General features: G+C 41.3%; 1 protein-coding gene across 4 annotated transcripts in view; it reads right to left on the bottom strand.

Annotated features, from left to right (window-relative positions):
• The window catches only part of brsk2a (BR serine/threonine kinase 2a), a 163,635-nt gene that overhangs the window by 55,302 nt on the left and 84,282 nt on the right, over positions 1 to 24,051 (bottom strand). For all 4 annotated transcript variants that reach the window (XM_038705513.1, XM_038705511.1, XM_038705514.1 and 1 more), the window contains exon 2: positions 10,339 to 10,433. In XM_038705513.1, coding sequence (XP_038561441.1) covers positions 10,339 to 10,433 — 95 coding nt within the window. The remainder of the gene's footprint in view (positions 1 to 10,338; positions 10,434 to 24,051) is intronic.

The raw sequence follows: 24,051 nt of genomic DNA, 5'->3' as shown, positions 1-24,051 counted from the left end.
AGTTACGTCCCGCTGGCTGCCATCACGTTAATTATTAATGTCGGCTGCAAACAGGCTACGGGTTTATTGTTGATCATGTAACGTTACAGTTTTATTTAGTAACATTGCATTGGGTTTGAGAGTCTGGGGGATGTGTTGACTTTCAGGAGTCTAAGCTGTCAAACTCCTGTGTTGATTGCTTTGCACATTACGTGGTTGTGCTCTGTGAAAAACAGGTTACAGGTTTATTGTTGATCATGTAATTTTACAGTTTTATTTAGTTATAACGTTACACTGGGTTTGAGAGTCTGGGGAATGTGTTGAATTACAGTAGTCAATAAGCTGTCATAATTGCATTGCACATTACATGGTTGTGCTCTGTAAGTGATAAACAGGTTACAGTTACAGAACTCCTTATAGCTATGCAATGTTATAAACAGCCTGGATTGAATGCAGCAGCTGATACAACACACATTATAACCATGAGTGACTTGAGACTTGACTTGGACTATAGCTCAAAGACTTGTGAGCATCTCTGATAAGAACATTAATTTATGGAAACACTGACACAATTTTGGCATGTAAAGTGGACACTAAGTACATTAAAGAATTAAAACAATAAACCAGTGGAGATTCAACTGATTGATCAGAACAGAAGAAAGGTGACCGGACTGTAAAATACAATGCAAGGAAAGTGGAACTACAAGACTGGTGCTGATTTTGCTAAATGTCAAGTTATGTGAAAGCTATTTAAATTAAAGAAAGTGAGTAATGAATGAACAATGAAGACTATTTAGTGCAATAATTAAGGTGGACAGTAGTGATAAACTAACAGTGATTCACTCACTCAACTAATTACCTCCACAAGTGAATACATGGCCTATTCATTGACACATGAGCCTGGTCAATAGTTAGCCAGGTAGACGTGTCAACAATGGACGGACAAAAGCTCAATAGGGAAGACCGGTCAACTGAAATAACCCAAATTAGTTGAAACTTTGTAAATAAGTACAAAAATAGCTCTAATAATGTAAGCAGGAAGTTCTTTTAGCTTCTGCACTTGTTAATTAGGTCTTACACTGAGCATGACATAAAAGGCAAACTCTTGTGCTCTGATGATATTGTGCATGAATACTAACTTGCCCTAAATGTGGCAAAAAAATATACAGCGCCTGTATGCATTTACATGCATACATGTTTGTGCTTTTTAGGCATGGACAGTGTGTGACTGAGTAAGAAAATGAGGGAAAGAGCATATTGAGAGTGTGTTAGCACAACAGAGTCATTAACAAACAATCCCCACAGGGATGTAGATGAAGGAGCTGATGAAGTTAAAAGTGTCTTGCTTCAGATGTTGAACACATTGACCGCAAAAGCCCAAATATACATCAGGATCTGTCCCAAACTCATTAACACCGCCAAGTCTGAGCCAATTTCCCTGATTTGCAACAGCTAAATTTGTATAAGGAAAATTTATGCCAGATTCATAAATTAATGTAGCCTGTGCATAATATTCAACCGTTGTGGAAGTTAGTTAACAGCATAATCAAGAGATAATGAGATGTGTTGAATAGAGAGGCGTTACATGGATGTGACTCTAGTTCTATGAGTGCATGCATAGCCTTAAGAATGGGCATGATATTGACACTCTACTTAATCATTACTATTATACAAGAAGTCCTCAATACTAAGTGCATTTTTAATGTGATATAAATTCTTCTTCACAGCAATACAGACTGGCAAAACATATATGCAATGGCACTGTTATATCCTTAAAGGTATAGTAAGACCTTTTTACTTTGGTATCTGTAAATTCCACTTTACACTGTGAAATCAGTGCATGAAAATAGGGTGAACCATGTAAGCAGTTTGTAAATGACAGATATCTTTAGGGCATCATTACCAGGTGTGTGCTTAGCTCATAAATGCCTTCAGTATGGGACTCAGCACAATCTACGATGTGTACATAATCTGTGTCCAGAGGACGGACAGAACCTTAAGGGAAGTGTGTGTGTGTGTGTGTATGTTTCTGTCTTTGTTGACTCTGAGCAACTAGACAATGGAGTTGCACATACATGCGCTCCCAAACACACACACACACACACACACACACAGTGGCAGTTACAATGATGGCATGGTATATGAATAGACATATCACAACATTGCTATTGCCAGTGAGATGACAGTTGTCACAAACTGTGACATACTTCATTGTCCATCAGTCATAGTACTGCAAAGCTCTGCTACAGTGCCACATACAGCATTGCACACACACATACACACACTAAATTATAGAACCAAGACTGAACAGGAATCTTCTTAATGCTTACAATTCCACAACACTGTACCAACAAAACATGTTCTCCAAAGCTACTTTGTATGTATTTTTGCATTTTGCAGCGTTAATGAAGGTGCTGCAGCTTCGTATCTCACATTAAGCCAGGGTGCAGGCCAACATTAAGTAGAATAAAAACATTCACAAACACATACTGATGAGATACAGGGCATTGGAAGGTTGTGTCTTTTAATGGAAGCAGCATAAAAGTAAAAGTGGAGTACATTTTTCTTGTCAAGGGAACATGATGTACCTACTCAATTATCCATCCCATCTCAAACAAGACGCATAAAAGATGATTACAATACCCTGTGGCTGGGAAGAATCACACACAAAATACACTTCAGTGGGTCCACAGGTAACATGAAGGGGTAAGAAATCCCAGAGCAAAACAAAGAAATAAAGAAAGGCAAATGAAAATGAAAACCAAACTTTGATGGGGAACTATGCTGATCTCCCCACAAAAGCATCACTCCACTTAAGGGTTAAAAGAATTGGATAAAATGTGCCCTTCCACAAAAAAAACTAACAAAAGCAGCAACAAATAAAAAAGCAAAGAAAGCTTTCTCATCTATCTGACAACACAGCGGCTTCTTCCTTTGAAGAGGAGAAACAAATGCCATCGGTTTAGACGTCTGTCTGTCTCCTGTCGAGCTCAGTGGGGGATCCCGATACATCTTGAGTTCTGCTATCCTCCATTCAATTACTTTGTCTACACTCCATCTCTGTTTTATCTCGATTAGACATATGAGAGGTAAAATCAGTCAAACAACACTGCGTGTGTTTGATGAGCTTTGTCACCACATTGAGCAGCAGCACTATTGGTTCTACACGCCCCTCCAGGATGTATTGGAAACTACCAGGCAGAACAGTGTAAAACTCAATGTTTAGTGTCTGCAGTCGATGGTACTTAGCATGGAACATAATGTGATACAAGTAAGGCTAAAGTCTGACATTTCTTCATAATCCCCAAACATCTTGTGCCTTGTAGGTAAAATCCATCCCCCATTTCCGTTTCACTAGAGCATCATCGGCTCTCAATAAAGACTAGGAAAAAAAATGGGTATACATTGACATGGTAGTAGTGGTGATTGGAAACCAAATTAGGATATAGAATGCTGAGTGACCTTCATATTGACTGATAACAGATAAAGGGCTCAGTAAGGCTTTGAGCTTTTTTAGCTATAATCTATATATTTGATGAAACCAAAATAAAGAAAGCAACTATAATTTTTTAAAACAAACATCAACAGGAAAAAATGAGTGAAAGAAGAAGCAAAAAGTAGATAAACAGAGTTGGTAGTTCTACAGTCTTTCTGTGCAGTCAGCCTGTTAAGATCAAACTGTCTGCTGAGTCCTGGCTTCTGGCTGAGCACCATATAAAGCTGATGGATCAACGTGCAGAGGCACAACATATGAAACCCATTCATTTTAAAGGGGTGTCTGCACTGTCTCTGCAACCGCGCAGACGTGTGCACACAAGGACACACGCAAACACATTTGCGCACAACATAAAGTTAAAGAGGACTTGTGCGTGTTGGAGGCATTTCTATATCCAACCCACTCGCGGCACAACAGAGATGGGAGAGAATGGCCCATCTATAATCATTAGTAGGGAAGAGTAGAGATGGCGGAGAAAGAAAGCTACAGTGCTGTCAGCGAGGTGTCGGGATAACAAGATTAGACCGTGTGTGATTCATCTGTGGCCATGGCGTTCTGCTCCTCACCCGCCCACCACACTCTCTGTCGGTTGGTGTACTCACCCTTTATTCCTTGCTTTTCTCTGCCTCTTAAGTCCTAAATCTTTATTTTGGGAGCTGTGCATTTAAAACTTGGCTACCATTGTGTCATACAGTCAACCTGAGTGAAATTTTCCCTCATGTTTTGTTATTTAAACTACAGACATAGATAACTAGCTGTACAGATTACAGCCAGTGTAGTGTGTGGTCACATCGCCTTAGTTTCATTTGCATTACAGGCAATTATTCGGCGGGCTTCTCCATCTCCAAACTCTCTCTCTCTCTCTCTCTCTTTCTCTCTCTTTCTCTCTCTCTCTCTCGCTCTCTCACACACACACTTATCTGCAATGTTATGACTGACATCAAGGACATAGTCAGCCGACCAAAAGTAACAACACCGCGCTAAAAACACATCAAAAACAGCATAGCATAGCTATTTAAAGATATCTTCTTCATAAGACATCCATCCAAAGTGTTCTAACTTTACGTTCACCATCCTTTCTAACTCTCTCCACACACACTCCCCTCTATCTCCCTTCATCCTGCACTTCATCCCTCCTCTCCCTCTCTTCCTTTCTCTCTCTGGGCTTGGGGACTGTAGAGTGACTTTGAAGTTGTGCTGCTCCAGGAGGAGAGAGAGTCACTCAGGCTAATTAGTTGTCCTTATCCCAACAGCAGCAGCCGCCACCAGCTCACTGGCTCAGAGGGAGAAACAGAACAGGCACCAACAGCAACTACCAACTGCTGAATGCTAAAGATACCCTTCTCCCTCTGCTAGCTGTTAGTGCTAGCGGCTAGCAACAATTTAACTCACCCCGAGACTAAACTGTGGATTAGAGGAGTTGCTCCACTCAGCATAATGATAGGTAATATGGTATGAAATATGGAACAGTGAATCCTCTGCTCTCAGGGAAAGCATGTCAGACCATAGTTAACTGCAGTGGCAAGATTCTACTCAGTGTCAATTCTTTCCACCAAATTATCAACATCAATATAACCATCAGTTTTCCAGTGGGTTTTTTGAAGCATTGCAATGAGAGACTTGTGGTTTTCCAGTGTACAGGGCAATTGTACCATGGTTGTAAGAAACCGTGTATGCTTTAACCACACAAGTCACACAAGTACAGGGAAATACAAAATCATATAAGCACATCATGAAAGTAACTAAATGAACATTACAAACAGTACCACAAAGATTAGTTGCATTGTGTTCAAATTAGCAATACAGGTTAATGTACTTTATCACTAAGACTGGTTATTAAACTTCTTTGGATCAGATAAATAATCTTGTTTTCATTCATGAACTAGTACCTAGTTTAAATTATGATTTTGTCATTTTTAGTTTTATTTTATTAGGGCAAATAGCTTGTACGGCTGCTTGTGTTCATATAACATTTTAAAATGTGCCTTCTTTTTTGTCCAATGAAAAATGTTTTTTGTAGAAAAACATAGGTGCTAACAAAATTATAGTTTTCGTATTGGAAGCAAAATGGTGGTATTGTACTGGTTTCTCAAATTTCTCTGGATTTTGCCCCAGATTAATTTCCCAGAATTCTCTTGACACCAGTAATTAAAGAGTAGTCGCATTGTGTGAATTTGAATTATGACTATTTTCAAAAGAGTGCAGCTCCATCTTACATAACATCCCAACATCACAACAGACAGGGCACAAATTATTAATCATCATTAAATCTCATTATTCGTTGTGATCATATCTATGGCAACGATTTTGACATACCATATGTGTGAATGTCACATTAATAGTCCAAGAACAAAAGACACTCCTGACAGGAAATGTGAGTAGAGACGTGGTGTACCTACTAAGGCATCTGTTATATCTTGCCTCAGCAGGGTTTCTCACAGCATGTCCATCTATCTCTCCTGAGCCTTGCTCTCTTTTGTCCTTCCTACTTCTCTCTCTCAACCCCATGGCCGCCACAGCCCAGACACATGACTGCGAGACAGAGAGCCGCCCGTGTTTCAGAAACATGAACTACCCCCTCGAGACACACACATAGACACACTCATACATACAGTTGTGGTTCTGGGCTTCTATTTTTATTGGATCGTCATACTCCATTCTGTTTGGCCTCAGTGCCAATGACTGCTGACATACTGTCACATGTCCACATACTGTGTTTCTCTCTCATCATTTGAAACATGACAGGCAGCCACTTCCCACTGACAGGGACTCTTATTACTATTCAACTAACTCCATTGTTAGGTTTTTTGCTTGGACGTGAAAAAAACCCATTGGGCTGCACTTACTCTTTGAAGTAGTCAAGGCTCATTCCTTGGTAACAAACTGACATAAAGTTCATAGACGAATTCATTATCCAAGACAATTCAATGCCCTTCTGGTCCATAGTGTCATAGCCTGTGGGGCTGTGGACTAGAGAGTTCAACATTAGTTATAAAAAGTTCAACACACAGTGAGTAGAGGGAAGTGGAGGACCTCTCTGCAAGATATTCTGAGACAATTAATTCAACCCATCTCTTCCACTCCACAGGCCCCTGATTCCCAAGGCCAATCAGGGCAAGGACAGATGTAGAGGGATGATGTATGTCATGGATGATGTGTTCGTGCACATACATATAAATATGTATTTGTCTGTATGTGTATGACACATTCTTATGAATTCTTGTGTGCGTGTGTATGGCCTGTATTTAAGTATCGCATGTGTATGCATGCATATATGTGTTGTCAGCGGTGTTGCACATGCACACACACACACACACACACACACACACACACACAAACACACACACCTGTCCGGGAGAGTCAGATTCTCCCCTAATGGCACCATAGGGACCCAAGACATTAGCATATTAAAAGGTGACATTTCACAGTCTGAGCCTTGCAGTAGAGTGCAGCCCGACCTCTGACTCTGACAGTCTGACAGCCACACATGCAGCCCAGAGAACAGAAACAGACACATAAGACTGGAGTGTAACACAATGAGAATATGGGTGGCTGAATTTGAGTAGGAAAACACCGGTCCAGCCACAGTGGGAACCTCAGAATAGAAGAGTGGTCATGTGTGTCTTGCAACAAGAGGAAACTTTACAAATGACCTCAACAAAAATGTGGTCTAAAAGATCTTGCCTCATAATTTACACAGGGCCGTTGAATTATATTTGAGGTCTCAAGCAGCTTTATAACAAAGGCCAATGAAGAAATTGATACACACACTGTACATAAACATATAGAAACAATCCTGCATGTTTACAGTACATCAATTAGATTTCCAATTTACCTCGTGAAATACTGAATTTTAACTGTTTACCTGTTTACTACACAAATATGATCACACATACCATTTCCAAACAAGCATTGCTCAGCACAATGTACACCCAGAATAGCTTCAACAAGCATAGACAGAAACAAACACACAGATGCATGCTTTTAATACAAAACTGAAAGCAAGCAATACACCTAACTACTGCATTCAGTTTGAAAGACTATTTATGTATAATATGAAATAATGGTGACTAAGATTTTTGGCATTCACTGCCAAACTTACAAGACACAAGTGTCTCTTTCAGGGTAACTCAGTTGCCCCTGGCTTCCACACAATTCAATACCTACCGACACACACCAATCAGCCATAACATTATGACCACCTGCCTAATATTGTGTAGGTTCCCCTTTTGCCATCAGAACAGCCCTGACCTGTCAAGGCACTAGACCTCTGAAGGCGTGGTGTGGTATCTGGCACCAAGACATTAGCAGTAGACCTTTTAATGGTGCGTTCCATTTTACATAGGAAGTTGGAACTTCCAAGTACAAAGTTGGAAATTTAAAAGGGAACCCTTAAGTTGTATTTCTGACTTGGAAAGTTGGGAGAACCGCAAGTGCTGTCCAACTGTTGTCTGAGGACGTGTTGCTACTGTGTTTAGTATAAGTAAATACCGCACAATGCATTGTTTTTGATCAACCGGCGTAACAATGGCTAACCTGGCTAGTTGTAAACAACGGCTAGCTGAGCAAGGCTTTCTGACTTGTTAACAGGAACGCTATTAACTCGGGTGTGACGTCATTCCCAGCTCCAATCTCCGACTTCCGAGGTAAAAGGAACGCATTAGTCTTGGTTTGTTCAGCACATCTCACAGATCCTTGAAATGATTGAGATCTGGCAAATTTGGAGGCCAAATCAACACCTTAAATTTGTTGTTGTGTTTATCATGTACATGATCTGCAAAAATGCTTAGATAGTTGGTATGTGTCAAAGTAACATCCACATGAATGGCAGGACCCAAGGTTTCCCAGCAGAACATTTCCCAAAGCATCAAACTGCTTTCTTCTCATAGTGCATCCTGGTGCCATGTGTTCCCCAGGTAAGCAATCCACATGCACCCAGCCATCCACGTGATGTAAAAGAAAATGTGACTCATCGGACCAAGCCACCTTCTTGGCCGCCCTTGACCCTGTCGCCGGTTCACCGCTTTTCCTTCCTTGGATAACTTTTGATAGATACTGACCACTTGAGACACGGAGAACACCCCACAAGAGCTGCAGTTTTTGAGACGCCCCGATCCAGTCGTCTAGCCAATCACACTTTGGCTCTTGTTAAAGTCCTGCTTCTGACACATCAACTTTGAGGACAAAATGTTCATTTGATGCCTAATATATCCGAACTACTGACATGTGCCATAGTAACGAGATAATCAATGTTATTCACTTCACCTGTCAGTGGTCATAATGTTATGGCTGATCGGTGTACATGAACATACACCTGCACGCACACACACACACACACACACACTCGACCCACCCACCCACCAGGGGCCAGTATTTGAGAGAAGTGTGACAATGGCTGAGTTCAGTAATTGGCTCTGAACTGCAGCTTCAGCAAAAGCCTTGGTCCTGTTGGAAACCTGTCAGTATTTGGCATCTGTTACTATCATTTTCCTCTGCAGGACAGCTCAATGTGAAACACCTGGGTTGAGACATTATCCTGCTAGCTTCCTGTCTGCTGTCATATGTTACAGTGGTTCCAGCAACTTCTTCTGCTAAAACTAATAATACTTCTGTCAGTGCTGAGGCGACAGAAATGACCTGTCTTTCCCTCATGAATATGTTAGACTTCATGTTAAGCCGAATAAGAGATAGAAAGAAAGCAACTTCCGTAGCAAGACGGCAATGAGTGAGAAAAAGTTGGGAAGACACTGACACAGCATGAAGTTGATTAATGCCGACTGTTTATCAAATAGCAATATCCGAACACAGAGAGCTTTTCATCTAAAGTCTAATGATGCTGCCACAGAAGTCATGCAAAACAGAGGGATTTTCCATTTGCAGATAACCTGTACTGTGAGCAAACCCACCTGCTTCCTGCTTTCCAGCTCATAAGCAAACAATTACAGTAAGCACTCTTCTCTGCATGTGTCCTGTGAAAGACAATTTTCACGATGTAGAGTCTTGTTGTCCTCCATGTTCCTGCTCTGTTCAGTTTCTTTATAACTATTCCATCAACACGAGGGCCAATTTTGCAGCATGCCAATTTTGAGCGGGCATTGAATAGAGCTGCCCAGCAGGAGCCCTGGGACATAATAAGAAAACAAATCCCTACTGGATCCTTCAAGAGGAGGCTGTGTAGGTAACAGCAAAATTATTGTGTTTCACCCAGAAGATTTTAAAGCGTTTTGGAGTTGAGGCACAGTTCTTATAGTTGTAGAAACCTCCTTTATTGTTGTGTTACACCAAGGTTTCATGGATGCTCTGACTCCTGGCAAGGGAGCAAAACAGCTGACTCCTTCAGCTGAACATTTGAGAAGGATCAAAATCAGCTGCTTCAAAGACCCACTGTCACCGACTCACTAATTGATTCCACTCTCCATATGGCTTATTATGACTTTCATCACTAACTTTCAAATATTTTTGCAAGACGAGCCATTGATTTGTGTAAACATTCTCCTCATTTGGATGTTAGCCAGCAGTCAGCTCGGATTTTAGGTGTCAAAGAGGTGGTTCTTTCAGGGATATCATTACTCAGTCACAGTCCACCTCTTCGACCTTGCTACTGCATATTTTGTGGAGAGAGAGAGGAATGATGTTCAACAAAGATCCCCAGCTAGACTTGAATAGGGACAGTGTGGTACAATATACAGACCTTTACTTGCCTTCTTCACAGGCATACACATGGAAAGATTTACATAAACAAAAAAACTCAAAGTACCTTCAGAAGAAGTGCCAAAAGGATTAGCAGAGTAAAAACTAACTACTTCAAAAACCTCACTTGTAAATCTAAAATTCACAGAAAGGACTGAAAGCTGTAAACGTACCTTCATTAGTACTGACTCACTGAGTTTCTCCCGGTTGACGATCTTTATGGCAACTTTCTGGCATGTTACACAGTGGACTCCGAGCTTGACCAAACCTGCAAAAACAAACAGGAAACACACACTTTGTTTGATCAAATAGGTCCAACACTTATTAGATGTCTGAGCTTAGGACTAGTAGCAAGACTATGTGTGTTCAGACAACACCAAAAAACAAGTGATGCATAATTATGCACTGTAGTGAATGTACGCGAGAACATTAATAATGGACTGTTAAATTAAAATTAAAATGTAGTGTGCATTGACCAGACTGATGTAAAATGACGTGTGATGTACAGAACAGATAATGATTTCTGAAGTGTAGACAGCCCCCTAAATAAACTTCTGCCTGGGTTTTATTTGAGTCATAAGTGCAGCAAGTACGAGTGGGCCATTTGTGTTATTGATCCCTATAATGTACTGAACTGTTGTGATGCAGTTGTGTTGAGTTAGCTCAAACAGACAATGAAAAGCAATAATAAACATAAGAATTACAAAATCCCGGATCAGTTGTTGAATGGGACTTCAAAATGACAAGAATGAAGCAACAACGCACCAGACTGTGGGAGAGTAAATTAGGCTGCTGCTTCCCAACAACTCAGAAAACACTACCCTTTACTTCACAATACAAACACAGTGATGCATGGGGAGAGATTTGAGTGTTTGATATGCCATACCCATCAGTTCAAACACAATAACATTCAGCATTCAGCAAAACTCACAGATTATAAATCCTGTGATTCGCTACAGAGCCACAAAACACATCTTCCTTGCTTTGCCTCAGTAAATGTCCCCAGGTATCCTAAGCTAAATAATCAGGCACAAACAATGTAGAAAACTAGGAGGGATACCCCAATGAGTATACAGTTACAGTGGAACAAAGTGGTGTGTTTGTGTGTATTTGATACAGGGGAGCTATGACAACAGTACCAATCCATTTTCTGCCAGGGACCACAGTGCTGCACGCACATTAGATGTTTGCATCAGATAGATTACTTACAAACTGAAACAAACACATACCCATACACAAACAAATGTTGACTTTTTATTATTGATTTCCCCAATGGCCCCACAGTGCTGCTGAGATTTGGAGATGACAGAAGATGATTTTTAACTTTGTAAACTACAGCATTTGAGCTCTCTAATGGCTGGCACACAGAATTAGCAGAAACATCAAAGTGGAAGGAAGTTGAGCTTTTGATTTCTTGCCACTCTTCTGCTGGCACAGATGAAAAAGGTGGAATTAAGTTATTAAATATTACTATAATGTGCCTAAGACAGAAATGATGCAGTTATAAGAAGCGAGTTGATGGAGAGAAGTGATGTCCTACATCAGACTGGCTGGCTGACAAAAAACAGACTAAGACTTAGCTTGCTCTCCCACAGTCTCTTACACGGTTTGATTTCTTTATAAACTAGCAAAAGAGGCGAGTCAATGGGCTTTGAGGAGGCGGTGAAACATAGGAAAGCAGAAACAAGTCTTCTGACATCACAGAAATGTCAAGGAGGTGAGAGAGAGATGGAGGAGGAGAAGCAGCAGTGGGAGACAGAGAAGGAGAAAAAGAGAAGTAAATAGAAAAGGGCATGTGAAAGATGAAGGGAAAAAGGGAAAAAGATCGAGATTCAGGGATAGCACATTATTCAAATGACAGGCCACAGATAATTAAGCAATAATGGAGAGCATTGTGTGGGAGTGAGGCTCTGGCTTGGGACTTGAGGGGCCGCAGGGGCCGAGAGTGGATACAGATGAGGAGGCGTGTGTGAGAGAGAGACAGAGAGAGAGAGAGTGACAGAGCAAGGAAGAAAGATAGGAAGGAAGCAAATGCTAAAAAGAGGAAGAAAAAAAGCCTTAGAAAGATTTAGAAAAGGGGATGAAGCAGTTGAGCAGGAGGGGGAACAACAGACAAACCCATTAGCCTTGTGATGGTAATCATATGTTAATGGCTGCTATAGAGAAGCTCATAAGTCATGATAAACACATAAAGAGAAAATATCTGCCTGCAAACATGTGAAAAGTTAACTGGATTATTTGCCTCACTATCCATCTTCCTCCACTGCCTGTGTTTTCATGAGCAGAGGGCGCATTAGCAGGAGGGAAATGTGCAGGGGAAGACAGCACATTATGATTTTACAACCACTTTGTGTACAGATTGAAATGAACTCGTATAAGGACGTTCGGTACATAATACAAAGGGACATAAGACATAAGCCTCTTTTATACCACGTACATAAAAATCATGACTTAAAACAACAACAGAACGGCCATGACAAAACACATTCAACTTACAAGATTAAATTACAAAAGTGCTTTGTGCCTGTGGCAGATAAAAACTGGCCCCATTGGTCTACATTCATTGTCTTTTTTTGGGTGGGGGTGTCTGCATTTGTAGCCAGTCAGAAGACTATAATCAACCAGTGCAATCAGCAGATTTTGGATTGTTTGTAAATTCTTGTTAACTCAATAATAAACTCATTTCAGAGTTGGATCTGTTTGTTTGTGTTTCATTCGAATATAAATATAACATGCGCGACTGCACTACAGGTCAGCGAGAGAGGCGTTCTTTCCACAGTTGCGAGTATTGCCATTATTGTGTCACAGTGTAAGTTGCAAAGAACATTGTCGTCTGTTGTAAACTTTGTGCGACCAGCAAAAAGCTTTCAACCGTGAACAGTTGTTCATCTAATTTATTGAAGCATCTGCTCAAGCAGCACAGATGAAACTAATAACAACATACTTTTTAAAGGAGTAATAAGTAAAAAGTAACTTTTTTTTTCTAAATTTCTAAGTTACTTGCCCAACACTGTTGCTAGATATACCGCATTGACTGAGGGCTGCTTTCTGCCCCCTAGTTGCACAAGCATCTCTGCGATGACGTTGCACAGAAAAACGTCTATAACATGCTGACGTTAAGTTGGTACTGTATAATGTTTACCATCTTAGTTTTGTGTGTTAGTTTGTTAACACTGCTGATTGCAACTAAACACAAAGTACAGCTGAAGCTGATGGAAAGGTTATTTGAAAGTATTTAGTCATGATGAGGTATTTGACAAAATAACGTTTTGACCAGATGATGATTAAATGAATCCCGAGGCCAACATGAACGCTTGTACCAAGCTTCATGGCAAACCCCGCCAGATCTCAAGACATTTCACTAAAGATGTCAAAAATGTCAACCTGATGGTGGTGCTAAAGGTGGAACACCAAAGTCAGTATTCATCCTTCATCCTCCGGGGGGCATGAATGTCTGTACAGATTGCATGGCAATCCATCCAGTAGTTGATATATGATATGGATATATCAGTCTGGCCAAAGCCAACATTCCTAAAAGTGGTTGTATTTTATCTCAAAATCAGGCATAGCGATATATTTCCACAAATAGAACCTACAACAAGCTAGAACATGTCACCATGTGTGGGTGTTCACACAGCTGTTTGCCAACACACAGTTTGTACATAATAAAAAAGTGTGCACCAGAGACAGAGTCATATTTACCAAACACAAATATACAGCAAAAAAAAACTGCTTTCAATAACTAAAACAAATCAGCCAATGAAGAAATAAATAAAACCTGTGGGCTCCTTGGCTTTTGGTTTGACTGAACAAAATAGTGTTTTGTTTGAAGCACAGGACTGTAGATACAGAGACATGCCATTAAGATCTTGGGTGTGCAGCTGCATTTGTCCAGAAACCTCACTCTTTGCATCGCCTTCCACCTGTCTGTGACGATACCCCAGAGGAAACCCTCACAGCTCTGGGTGAATACGCTGAGCCTAACCTAAAGTGACAAAGCTGGGGGGGAGGGGTGTTCAGGAGGTGCCCTGGAAGACATTAGGGTTTAATCTGGATCTGGCTGGGCTGAGCAGGTAGGCTGTCTTTGAACATAGCTTCAAAACTAAGGCTTTGACTGAAAGCACAAAGGATCAGAGTCTCACGGGGGAATACAGAGAAGACTCCTGCTGCACTTGTCAATGTCTGTGCAATCGTGAGCATATGGATTACATTTCATTTGAATTTGATCTCCTGCCGTTGCACTTGGCAGTTAGAAACTATAAAAACAACAATTTCAAATGTGTGTTTAGGAACATGGAGCGTATACCTGTATCAGTGGAAAGCTGATGTGTAGGAATGTTTGTATTCTCTCTCTGGGGAAAAGGACAGCGCAGTGTTGTGATTAAGTGTCACATATGTGAATCATTAACACATGCAGAGTGGTATTGTTATATACTACAGTTCTATACTTTTCATTTACACACATTTGGACAAAGGCAGGCTGTGTAGCTGACCTGAGTTTGCAACACCACTGAATCAGCAAGTGCATCGATCTCTCCACTCCTTTCCCCTCCTCCCAAATCAATAGCATCAAAAGCTCTCGCCTCCACAACAATGTCAGAATAATGACACTGGTCAGGGACTTATGGGCTGGAGAGGCCTCCACAGGCTGACCCCAGGCCTCCATCCCGGGTCTCCACTCTTTACTTTCCATGTCGTTCTGTGATTAATGATCCAGTGTGGAGGGACCACTGGAGGAAGACACAGAATGAGAACTTTGGTCCGTGCCTCTGTGAGCATCAGAGCTGAACAGCGTTTTGCTGCACTGTGCTGGAAGCTGCTGCGTTGCTTCAAAGTCATGGTTTCAATCATTCCCCCGCTGGCTTTGAGAAATCTGGGATGAATAATAAAGTTTTTGAATAAAAGCTGAGCTGATTGCGTCCGCAGAGCCAGCCATTTAGGACAAGAGGGCTAGAGAACTGAGGTCAGAAAAAAGAGTAGATGCAAGAAAAAGATGAAAGACGCAATAAGGAAGAAAGACAGAAAGAAAAAACACTGTGAATCATTACTGGGTAGTAACTCATCATTCATTATAAACAGTTAAAAAGCAACACCTGTGAATATGCTGCTAATCAACTTTTTCCCAAAAACTAAAGAGCATTCTTGCTGTTCATCTCCTGCTCCACATCACTGAGCCATGTGTCAGCAATGATTTGGTGGAGAGCTTTTTGTCTCACTGTCTCATAAGTGATTGTGTTTCATGATATCACAGCTGAACTTGCTGACATCTGCCCTGAAAACAGCTCTAACAGTTGTCTCACTCTCAGAGGTTTGTTTAATGGGTCAAGAAAGTCCTATTAAGATGTTGTCATTAGCACGTGGCATAACCAAGTCAAAAGAACCCTTTGGGGTATCAACATATTTTGCATTTAGTAGACTATAAAGTAAGAGCTGTGCACAGTGCTTTATTTAAATCCGTTGACTTGTTACGAGAGTTCCCAGTGGGCCTTCGTTGGCATGTTTATGTTTGCCTTCCCTTAAAGTTGTTTAGCCTAGCAGGGCAGCCAGATACTCCCAGTGAGAGAAACCTTGTCTCCGTTTGAGTTAACTTGAGAGAACTCTTCCTGTTCCTGCTTCCAAAGCATGTCAATCAGTGGTCGATTTATCATTGGGACATCCAGGGAGTAGCAGGCAGGAGAGGAGAAGGGCCCCGACTGTGAGCCTGATTGCCCCTACCATCGATCTGAGACACAGAGAGGGAACGCCAGACAGCTGGGCAGAGAGGACAGAAACACCCTGCTTGAGTGTAGGAGAAGCTCTGTATGATCTCCACCTGCTAACCACACACTCACACCCAAAGAGCCCCCTCTCCCACACACATACACAGATGTTTTCAGCTTTATCCTTCTCACATCACTGGCATCCATGCGGTTAAAGATCATTACTGGATAGCTTAGTTTCCATCTGGAAGCAACTACGAGGAGAGGAGAGGAGAGGAGAGCAAAGGATGAAAAAGAGATGTCTTCACTTGCACACCTCTCTCACTTTCAAACTTGATCTTTCAGAAGCCCTAAGCCAATGCTGGCAGATGGTAGTAGCTTATGCTGGCTTAGCTTTCTCTCCCTGAGGCGCTGGCTCTGAGAAGCTCGTTGCCCTTAGGCACAGATCTGTGAGCTGCTTCTCACTTCTGCTCTCTAACCCTGAATGCTCTACGTGGAGGCTACAGCTCTTGCCTGGGATCAGTGTTTGAAAGGAAACACAATGTGTTTCTAGGGCTTTCTCCTCCGACGTCTACTGGCTATATGGAAAGCCCCTGCAACAGGGCGTGGGAATCCCCTCCACCAGGGCGAAGGGCAGGAGACCTATCACCAACTACAACAGCTCTGTATATTGTCTTTCTTTGACCCTCTCTCTGTGTTATTCACACAAATATAGAGGAACACATAGATTTAATAACCAGTAATATTAAACAGTCAAATTAAATGATGTTGTCTTCAGTCTTGTTAGCTCTACATACATTACTACACTAAATACATACTCTCTGTAATGTCAAACATGCATGTTTTCCATGTAGCAAGACAGTATATACTTACTGGTAGTGGCAAAGTGCTAAACACAAATGGTTATGACAAATTAATGTCTGTATAGTGTGTGCAATTATAGAAGATAAACTCCCTGCTTTCTGCCAACAATTCTTTATTTCCATCATCAGTAACTTAACTAAAATGAATGTATTTACCATAGTAGAATGGAAAGAAATAAAGAAACCCACCAACTGTTTTCAATCCCAGATACAAGGAAAATAAAACCAAAATAAAATAAGATAATAATGACATGCATTGCTTTTTGTGCATTTAGGATCTTGGTTTATTTATTTAGATTAACACTGGCCTGACCCCATCACCATAGAACATGCTCTATAAACTAGTATTTACATGAAGCACAAGACTGCAGATATACAGACGTGCAACATAGCGAATCCTTGCCACAAAATCTCTGCTTTAGTCAACTATTTCCGTGCTCCCTCTCAGTTTCTTCTTCCTCACCGTTCTGTTTTGTTATCCAGTTACTCCACATAGTTGTCTCCACATTAAATTTTGCCCTCATTCCTTCTCTACTCATCACTGTTTTCTGACTAATTTATCATCTCCCCTTCTCTCCATCCTCTCATCTATCCAGAAATAAGAGAGAAAGAGAGGGAATATACCAGCAGAAAGCTGTTGAGTCACACTGTGCAGGAGGGAGACAGCGTGTCGAAGATCAAACAATGCTCACTCACTACTCAGTGAAGGCACTCTCTACATCTGTCTCTCTCCCACCTCTTCATTCCTCCCTCTTCATTCACTAAATCTCTCCATCTCTTCCACTCCTCCATCTCCTCTTTCACTTTTTTTGCATTTTCAGTCAGCCGTGACGTTGGTCTACCCAGCCTGAATTCCCCTGCAACCCTCTAAACCCTACCAGCCAAAGCAACAGCAACAACATCAGTAACAACAGAGGCCCAGACCAACAGAACAGCTTCAAAAGCAGGAAGAGCAGTTTAGCCCTGGAGTGCTAGAGCGAGGAGGGAGGCACACTGACGCACGCATACAGAAAAACTGTTTATTTGGCCTGCGTGAAATAAGACATTTGCTCAACAGCTCCCTTATAAGTTAACTCCCTGAACAAAACAGGGATCTCTTGGTAAATACATTAATAATGGTACTTTACTGACAACAGAAAAATACGTTTTTTTTTCTTTCCAGGGCACCCTGGAGATGGTTTCAAAGGGATTAGATGCCTTGCTCAAAAGTGATAATTCTAACAAGGATTCTCAGTGCTTCGACTGACCAAAAGTGATGGAGAACATTATTACTCCTGAATAATATACATTTATCAATATTCCCTGATCAGAAAGCTAAATCTTTGCACGACAGGTGAAATCCATTTTACTTGGATTTCACCTGGTGCACATGTCTTAGCACTTGTCTAACTGTGATAAAATGACCATATTAAAGACATTGTTACACACACATACACAAAGCTTTACTGTAAGTCCAGGCACATATTTGCTAACATATGTGTTTATGTGAATGTACTGTATGTCAGTGTGCATGTTTGTTTTGGTTGTTATACGGAGAGGGGTTACAATGGTGTGGGAAGCCAATTTCATATACACGACTGCATTTACATAATATAGCCCCAACAAACACAAACATAATGAAATGTGTTGTAGAGCAATGACGTTCTGGGTGGCCTCAAGGCGGTAATCTATTTTTCACTTTCTGATACAAGTATGAGAACAATTGAGAGCGTCGCCTAAAGGCATCAACTTCTTAGCGATCCATTTAGTCATCTAACAAACTCTCTGATTGGCAGATATTACAAAATCCCCATCCCTTTCAGCATCAGCCTCATAGGCATGTAAATAAATGCACAAAGACATCCTCAGAAGCTCATCACCTGCATGGCAGAAGACGTAAGCTTCACATACTGTTTTCTGCCAGTAAGGCAAACAAGTCTCATTGCCAGAGGTAACTAACGCGTGATGGTGCAGCAGAAAATAGCGCAGATAGAATAGCTCAGGCTGTCATATGTTTGACTGTGCAAGAAGGTATTGAATGCTTTCCGGAAATATATGGCGCACATACCAAATATTCTCATGTATGCCAGATATCCACACTTTAGTTTATCTGTACTGAAGCCAATTCACATTTGAAGATGAAAGACAGAATTCTGTGTCAAGGAGATTTTGTGGATTAAACATGCAAAAAAAAAAAAAAAACAATGTCAGGGAGAACTTTTTTGGTCAGAGATTTTGCCTCTTGTGAGGAGATAGTCTTCCCATTAAGTTGATCAGAGGCAGTGATATCTCTTCTCTTCTGAATCTCTCTGCCGAGATGTCGCAGCAGATTCAAAATATTCCACTCTGAATTCTGGCCTGATGTGACTGGAGTTCAGGCCACAGCGCTGAGAGCGAGAGTGACGCTGTCAGAGGAATGTTCTGCCCGAATCCCAAACGGCGACATCAGAGCAAACATGAATGAAGACACGGCGGGCAGATACGGGAGAGATGAGAAGAGAGATCGAAAGAACTAATTTAATACAGGAAGTTGAGACAATGAGGCCAGTGACAGGAAGATGGAGAAATACTTATAAGGATAGATAAATAGAGAGATGCTGGGAGGGACGTAGTCCAAATACGAAGAGAAAGTGGGGCCTAGGAGGGCGGGGCACAGAGACTCAGATCTATTTTTAATGTCTCTGACGGGGGATCAGCAAAAGGAATGTATAATTACAGCCTCATGAATAATGAAAGCAGACTTCTTTTAATTAGCCACACCAGGCTCGATGCAGCAACCACAGCAGACGGGACAAACATGTCCATGTGCACATGTACATACACAAACTCCCAGTATATACATCCACACAAACAGACCGGCTGTCCACCTAAAATTATGTTACCGGTGTGCATATGTGTGTCACTTCTGAAACATATGTGAGTGCATGTTTAGCATGCACTCACACACTTCTCCAGGGAGACGGGAGTCAAATAAAGAGGCGAAATGATGAGCTAAGGATTGGGGTCTTGGTGATGACTCTCTGATAGGATTCATCGTGAGAGGAGCCCCTAGACACCACTCAAAGAGCTGCACACTGCCTGCCTGTCATGTGTTAGATAACCCCCAATATAAAAGTATGAATTATTGAACATCTGACTGGATAATATTACAGAACCATCGCTGTAACCACAGAAAGAAAACATGCAATGTCTGGCATACAAGCCATATAGAGAGGCCAATTGTGTGGGCTAGAAAGAGAGGGGAAGAGGTATTCGGATTCAAAGATGCCATTAATCAAACCGTCCTCATCTATAATTCAACTTGAGTTATTTCATTACAGTGTTTGGGTTGTCTATGCCACATCTTCATTAGCAAACATGGACCAAGCCGGAACAGACTTCAGTGAGATGATCAACCTGTCTTAATAACCAGGTTTCTTCCGAATGGAGATTGAAATGGATGGTCGAAGCTCAACCAGGAAAAACTTAACTAAACTCTCCGCACATCAAGGGGAGGCAGGAAGCTGGATCCGAGTTGGAACGACACATGAAGACGCTGGCAGGATGTTATTTGGTTGTTATCTGGCAACTCGACTTCTCCCATCTTCAGAGCCTTAATTTGTAAGCTAATTTGTGGCTGGCAAAGACAGGCTTGAGTATGGGAGTGGATATTGGATGTAATTCGATGTCTCACTCCATCTTCATTTGCTGATTGGAGTTTAATTGGCAATGAGGAGGCTGCGTTCCCACTTTGGGGCAGTCAGGGGAGATGACAGCTTGAGCACACGGACTGAAAATGAGTCCCGCCTAATGTTTTAACAAGGACAGCAAGAAGCTGTTAGAAGTACAAACATGATTTTACACAGCTAAAGGAAAACACATCAAACAAAGATGGACAAAAGACAAAGAGAAGCATCCACCTTTTAGTCTTTGACTTACTATGCTTCTATAAAAAAATAAGACGTTAACTTAGAATTGGATTTTTGACATCCAGTCTGTTCATATATAAGTGAAAAAACAGCAGGAAGGTGTCCAAGGTGAGCATAAACCCCACTATTATAGTTAATATGCACAAGGTTGACCTTGTATGTACCAACAGTGTGTGGATATAGGACAGAACAATCTTCTATAGGAGAGTATCTGTGTGCTCAAGGTAGGAGGCCGCCTCCCGGTGTGTGACATTGATACACACACACACACACACACACACACACTTCCAGATCAAAAGTCATCAGGTTAAAAAATACTGACAAGTGTTTCCTCTCCTGGCTATTCTTCCTCCTTCCTATGTCTTTGTACAGCCTTTATTCTCTTCCAGCACAGAACAAACGCTGCACAGGAGAAAGGTCAAAGTGTGAAAGCTTCACCATTAGTGTATGGTCCAATCGGAAACACCTCGAGGCACAGAAACAATGGAGACAAGATGTGTGTGTTTGTGTGTGTGTGTGAGAGTACATGTTGTCATAATCTGAGGTTGTGGTTATGTCAATGTCATCAACCTGCCAGGGACTGCAGATGAAAATCACCCTGTATGGCTAAATGTGGCACATTTACTTGATGAACCCAAGTGCTCATTTTAATTAATTGTGCACTGTCTTTTCTTAAATAAAATAAACATCAAAACAATTGACACTTCTCTGATTAATGCTCTGCATCGAGTTGAGTGGGTGAAACTTGTGGTACTGCATCACTGTGCCATCATGAGTAAAACTAAGGTACAGTATGTCTCACAAAAGCACTCGTGTATCTACACATTTACAAACATTTATTTTTATCCATTTCAGAGACACCACCAGTACAAGTGCCGAGATGAGTAAACATGACTCATCTGACTTGGAACGTTTTCCTGTTTTCTCTATTTTTACATTTATGCATAATCCATGTTAAATGCACATTATGCAGAGCACGATAACACATAGTCACACAGACTTATTTGCATATTATCTTAAAGGGACATAAGTTGCTCAGAACAGATTTCCCACCCAGTTACACTCTTCTCTTGCTTTTATACTTAATGCTGGGAGTTACACAAGAACATCTTGATTTTTTTATTGCCATTTTACCTGCACCACCACAAGTCACTCACTATATGCTTCCACTAGTGAACCTTGCTTGTTTATAGCATAACAACCTTACATACTGGGCCATGGAACATCCCAGGGGGAGGGGCTGCAGAAGAAGGTGAGATAGAGGCGGGGAAAGACTGTTTTGTAGAAGAATGGAAAAAAAGCCGTGGAGAGGGAGGTGTCATTGTAGGTGGATGCACTGGTAATTATGCCGGCAGCCATTGGCAGAGCTGTTGACATCTCTCTCTCTCTCTCTCTCTCTCTCTCTCTCTAGGAGTGGGATCATTTGAGCGACTCTTCTGGCTAAATCAATGCGTCAGCGGCAGCTAGCTCATTACCCAAGTCATCGCTGCATTTCAATGAGGCAACATGGGAATTTCTATTAGCCACCGAAAGCCCGTTCTCTCTCTGTCTGTCTCAGTCAGTCTTCCTTCCCACTCCCCTTCTTTTTGTTGTTGCCTGATACGTCTCTCGCTTTTCTGGAACCATCACCCCCATTTCTCCCAAGGGAAGTAAGAAGGGATGGCTCTGCTGTTGCATCATGCGTTCCTACAATAACAACACTGGTTTGTGTGTCTGCACATGTATAAATGAGAGTTTGTAAGAAATTAACAAATTCCAAAATACAAGAGACAAAAACAGAAAGTCTTACTAAGGCAAAGAAAGCTGGGCAGTGACCATGTCTGAACACTCTTCAGCTTCTCTGTAATCATCAGTGATTCTTTACGTTTATATCCTTGAGTGTGTGAGTTTGCGCGGGCATGAGTAGTGTACACGTGTGTTCCAGTGAGTAACATCCTACTGCTGAATGGAAATGAAAGCGGTCCTGGAGTGAAGCCAAGGCCCAGATTGCCTGCTTTCTCAGAGACAGGACTCACGTCACAGGGTTTGGAACATTGCCTTGCACAAAAAGTGCAGATACACACAAACTGGACACACACACAAACACACACATACACATACACACAGGGAAGTAGTGAAAGAAAGTACACAAAGCAGAACACCAAGGGCACTTCACTGCGAGTCCATTTCACCTGGCCTTTTCACTGAACAAAGACTGATCTGAGAGTAAGATGTCTAACAAAGCCAAGGGAATATTCTGCCTGAATGGCAAAAAGTGATAAAACGAAAAAAGGGAAGAGGAAAGGGAGTCTGGAAAGTATGTTGACTGAGGAAAGAACAGCAAAATTTAATAGAAGAGTTAATTGAATAGATAGAGGGAAAGACAGACAAAGGAGAGCGAGAGACGTCAGCATACCAGGTCTACATATTACACCACCAGGAAAACTGAGAGAGCAGAGAGACATCTGTTCAACACGACTTCAGGGGGCTTTTACTCTGATGTCAGCCTGTCACCACATACAGGACCGCAGGAGTAGATACACGCTGAGAGCTGAGAGTACGCACACACGCACACATACACACACACACCATATAGCATGCACTGTCTCTCTTCCTTTCCCTCTATCTCACTCTCCTCCATGACAATCCACAGCAAAAACCAATCTTTACAAAGAGACATACAGTATAGCAGGACTAGAAGGCTTGCTTCATTATTCTCATTTGATCTTTACAAGCAAAAGTATCAATCCCTCAATCAGAGAAATATTTCCGTCACTTTGTATATTGCTTTTCTCTGTTTTTTGGCATATAGAATATCTTTGGGTTTTGACTGTTGTTCAGCCAGAGCAAATGATTTAAAAAGATGTTACATTTTCTGACTTTTTAAAAGCCAAACAATTAAATGGAAAAATAATCATTAAATCAATCATAAAGAAAATAATATTAGCTATGACCCTAATGTGGAGTGATATTACCATATAGTGAGGTAGTCAACATAAGAACACATAGCATTTCACATAGTGTTCAGCACTAAATGATATTACATAAAGGCTCATACTATATAAACCAGAGCAGGGCAGCTCACCCCTAACATTAACCCATGAATTACATTAGTGTCACTTTGTCATGTATAAATATTGAACTATACAGAACTATACTACTACTAAACTATACTAAATTTAAGAAACACCAAGACATTACAGACTCTGCCTTTTGTTGAACTAAAGCATTGAATCAATAAATTCTGTATTGCCTTCATTAGTTGCATAGTGTTTTCAAAATGTCATTGGCTCCTACGTGGCGCCTGACTGCAGCAGCAGTGAACTTTTAGAGACCTCTGGTGTTGTCTTGTTCCTCCTGAAGGCCATCAGCGGGGAAAATACTGCAGTCATTAAAATGATAATGATAAAGTCAGAGTGACTGAGGATGTATTGATCAGGCACAACACCTCCCCCATC

The sequence above is a fragment of the Micropterus salmoides genome, unplaced genomic scaffold, assembly GCF_014851395.1.
Source record: "Micropterus salmoides isolate LMB-PRFRI ecotype aquatic unplaced genomic scaffold, ASM1485139v1 Ms_hic_scaffold_8, whole genome shotgun sequence".
In the NCBI taxonomy this organism is placed as follows: Eukaryota; Metazoa; Chordata; class Actinopteri; order Centrarchiformes; family Centrarchidae; genus Micropterus; species Micropterus salmoides.
The sequence above is the reverse complement of the archived record's forward strand: the minus strand, read 5'-3'. Positions and strand labels throughout refer to the sequence as shown.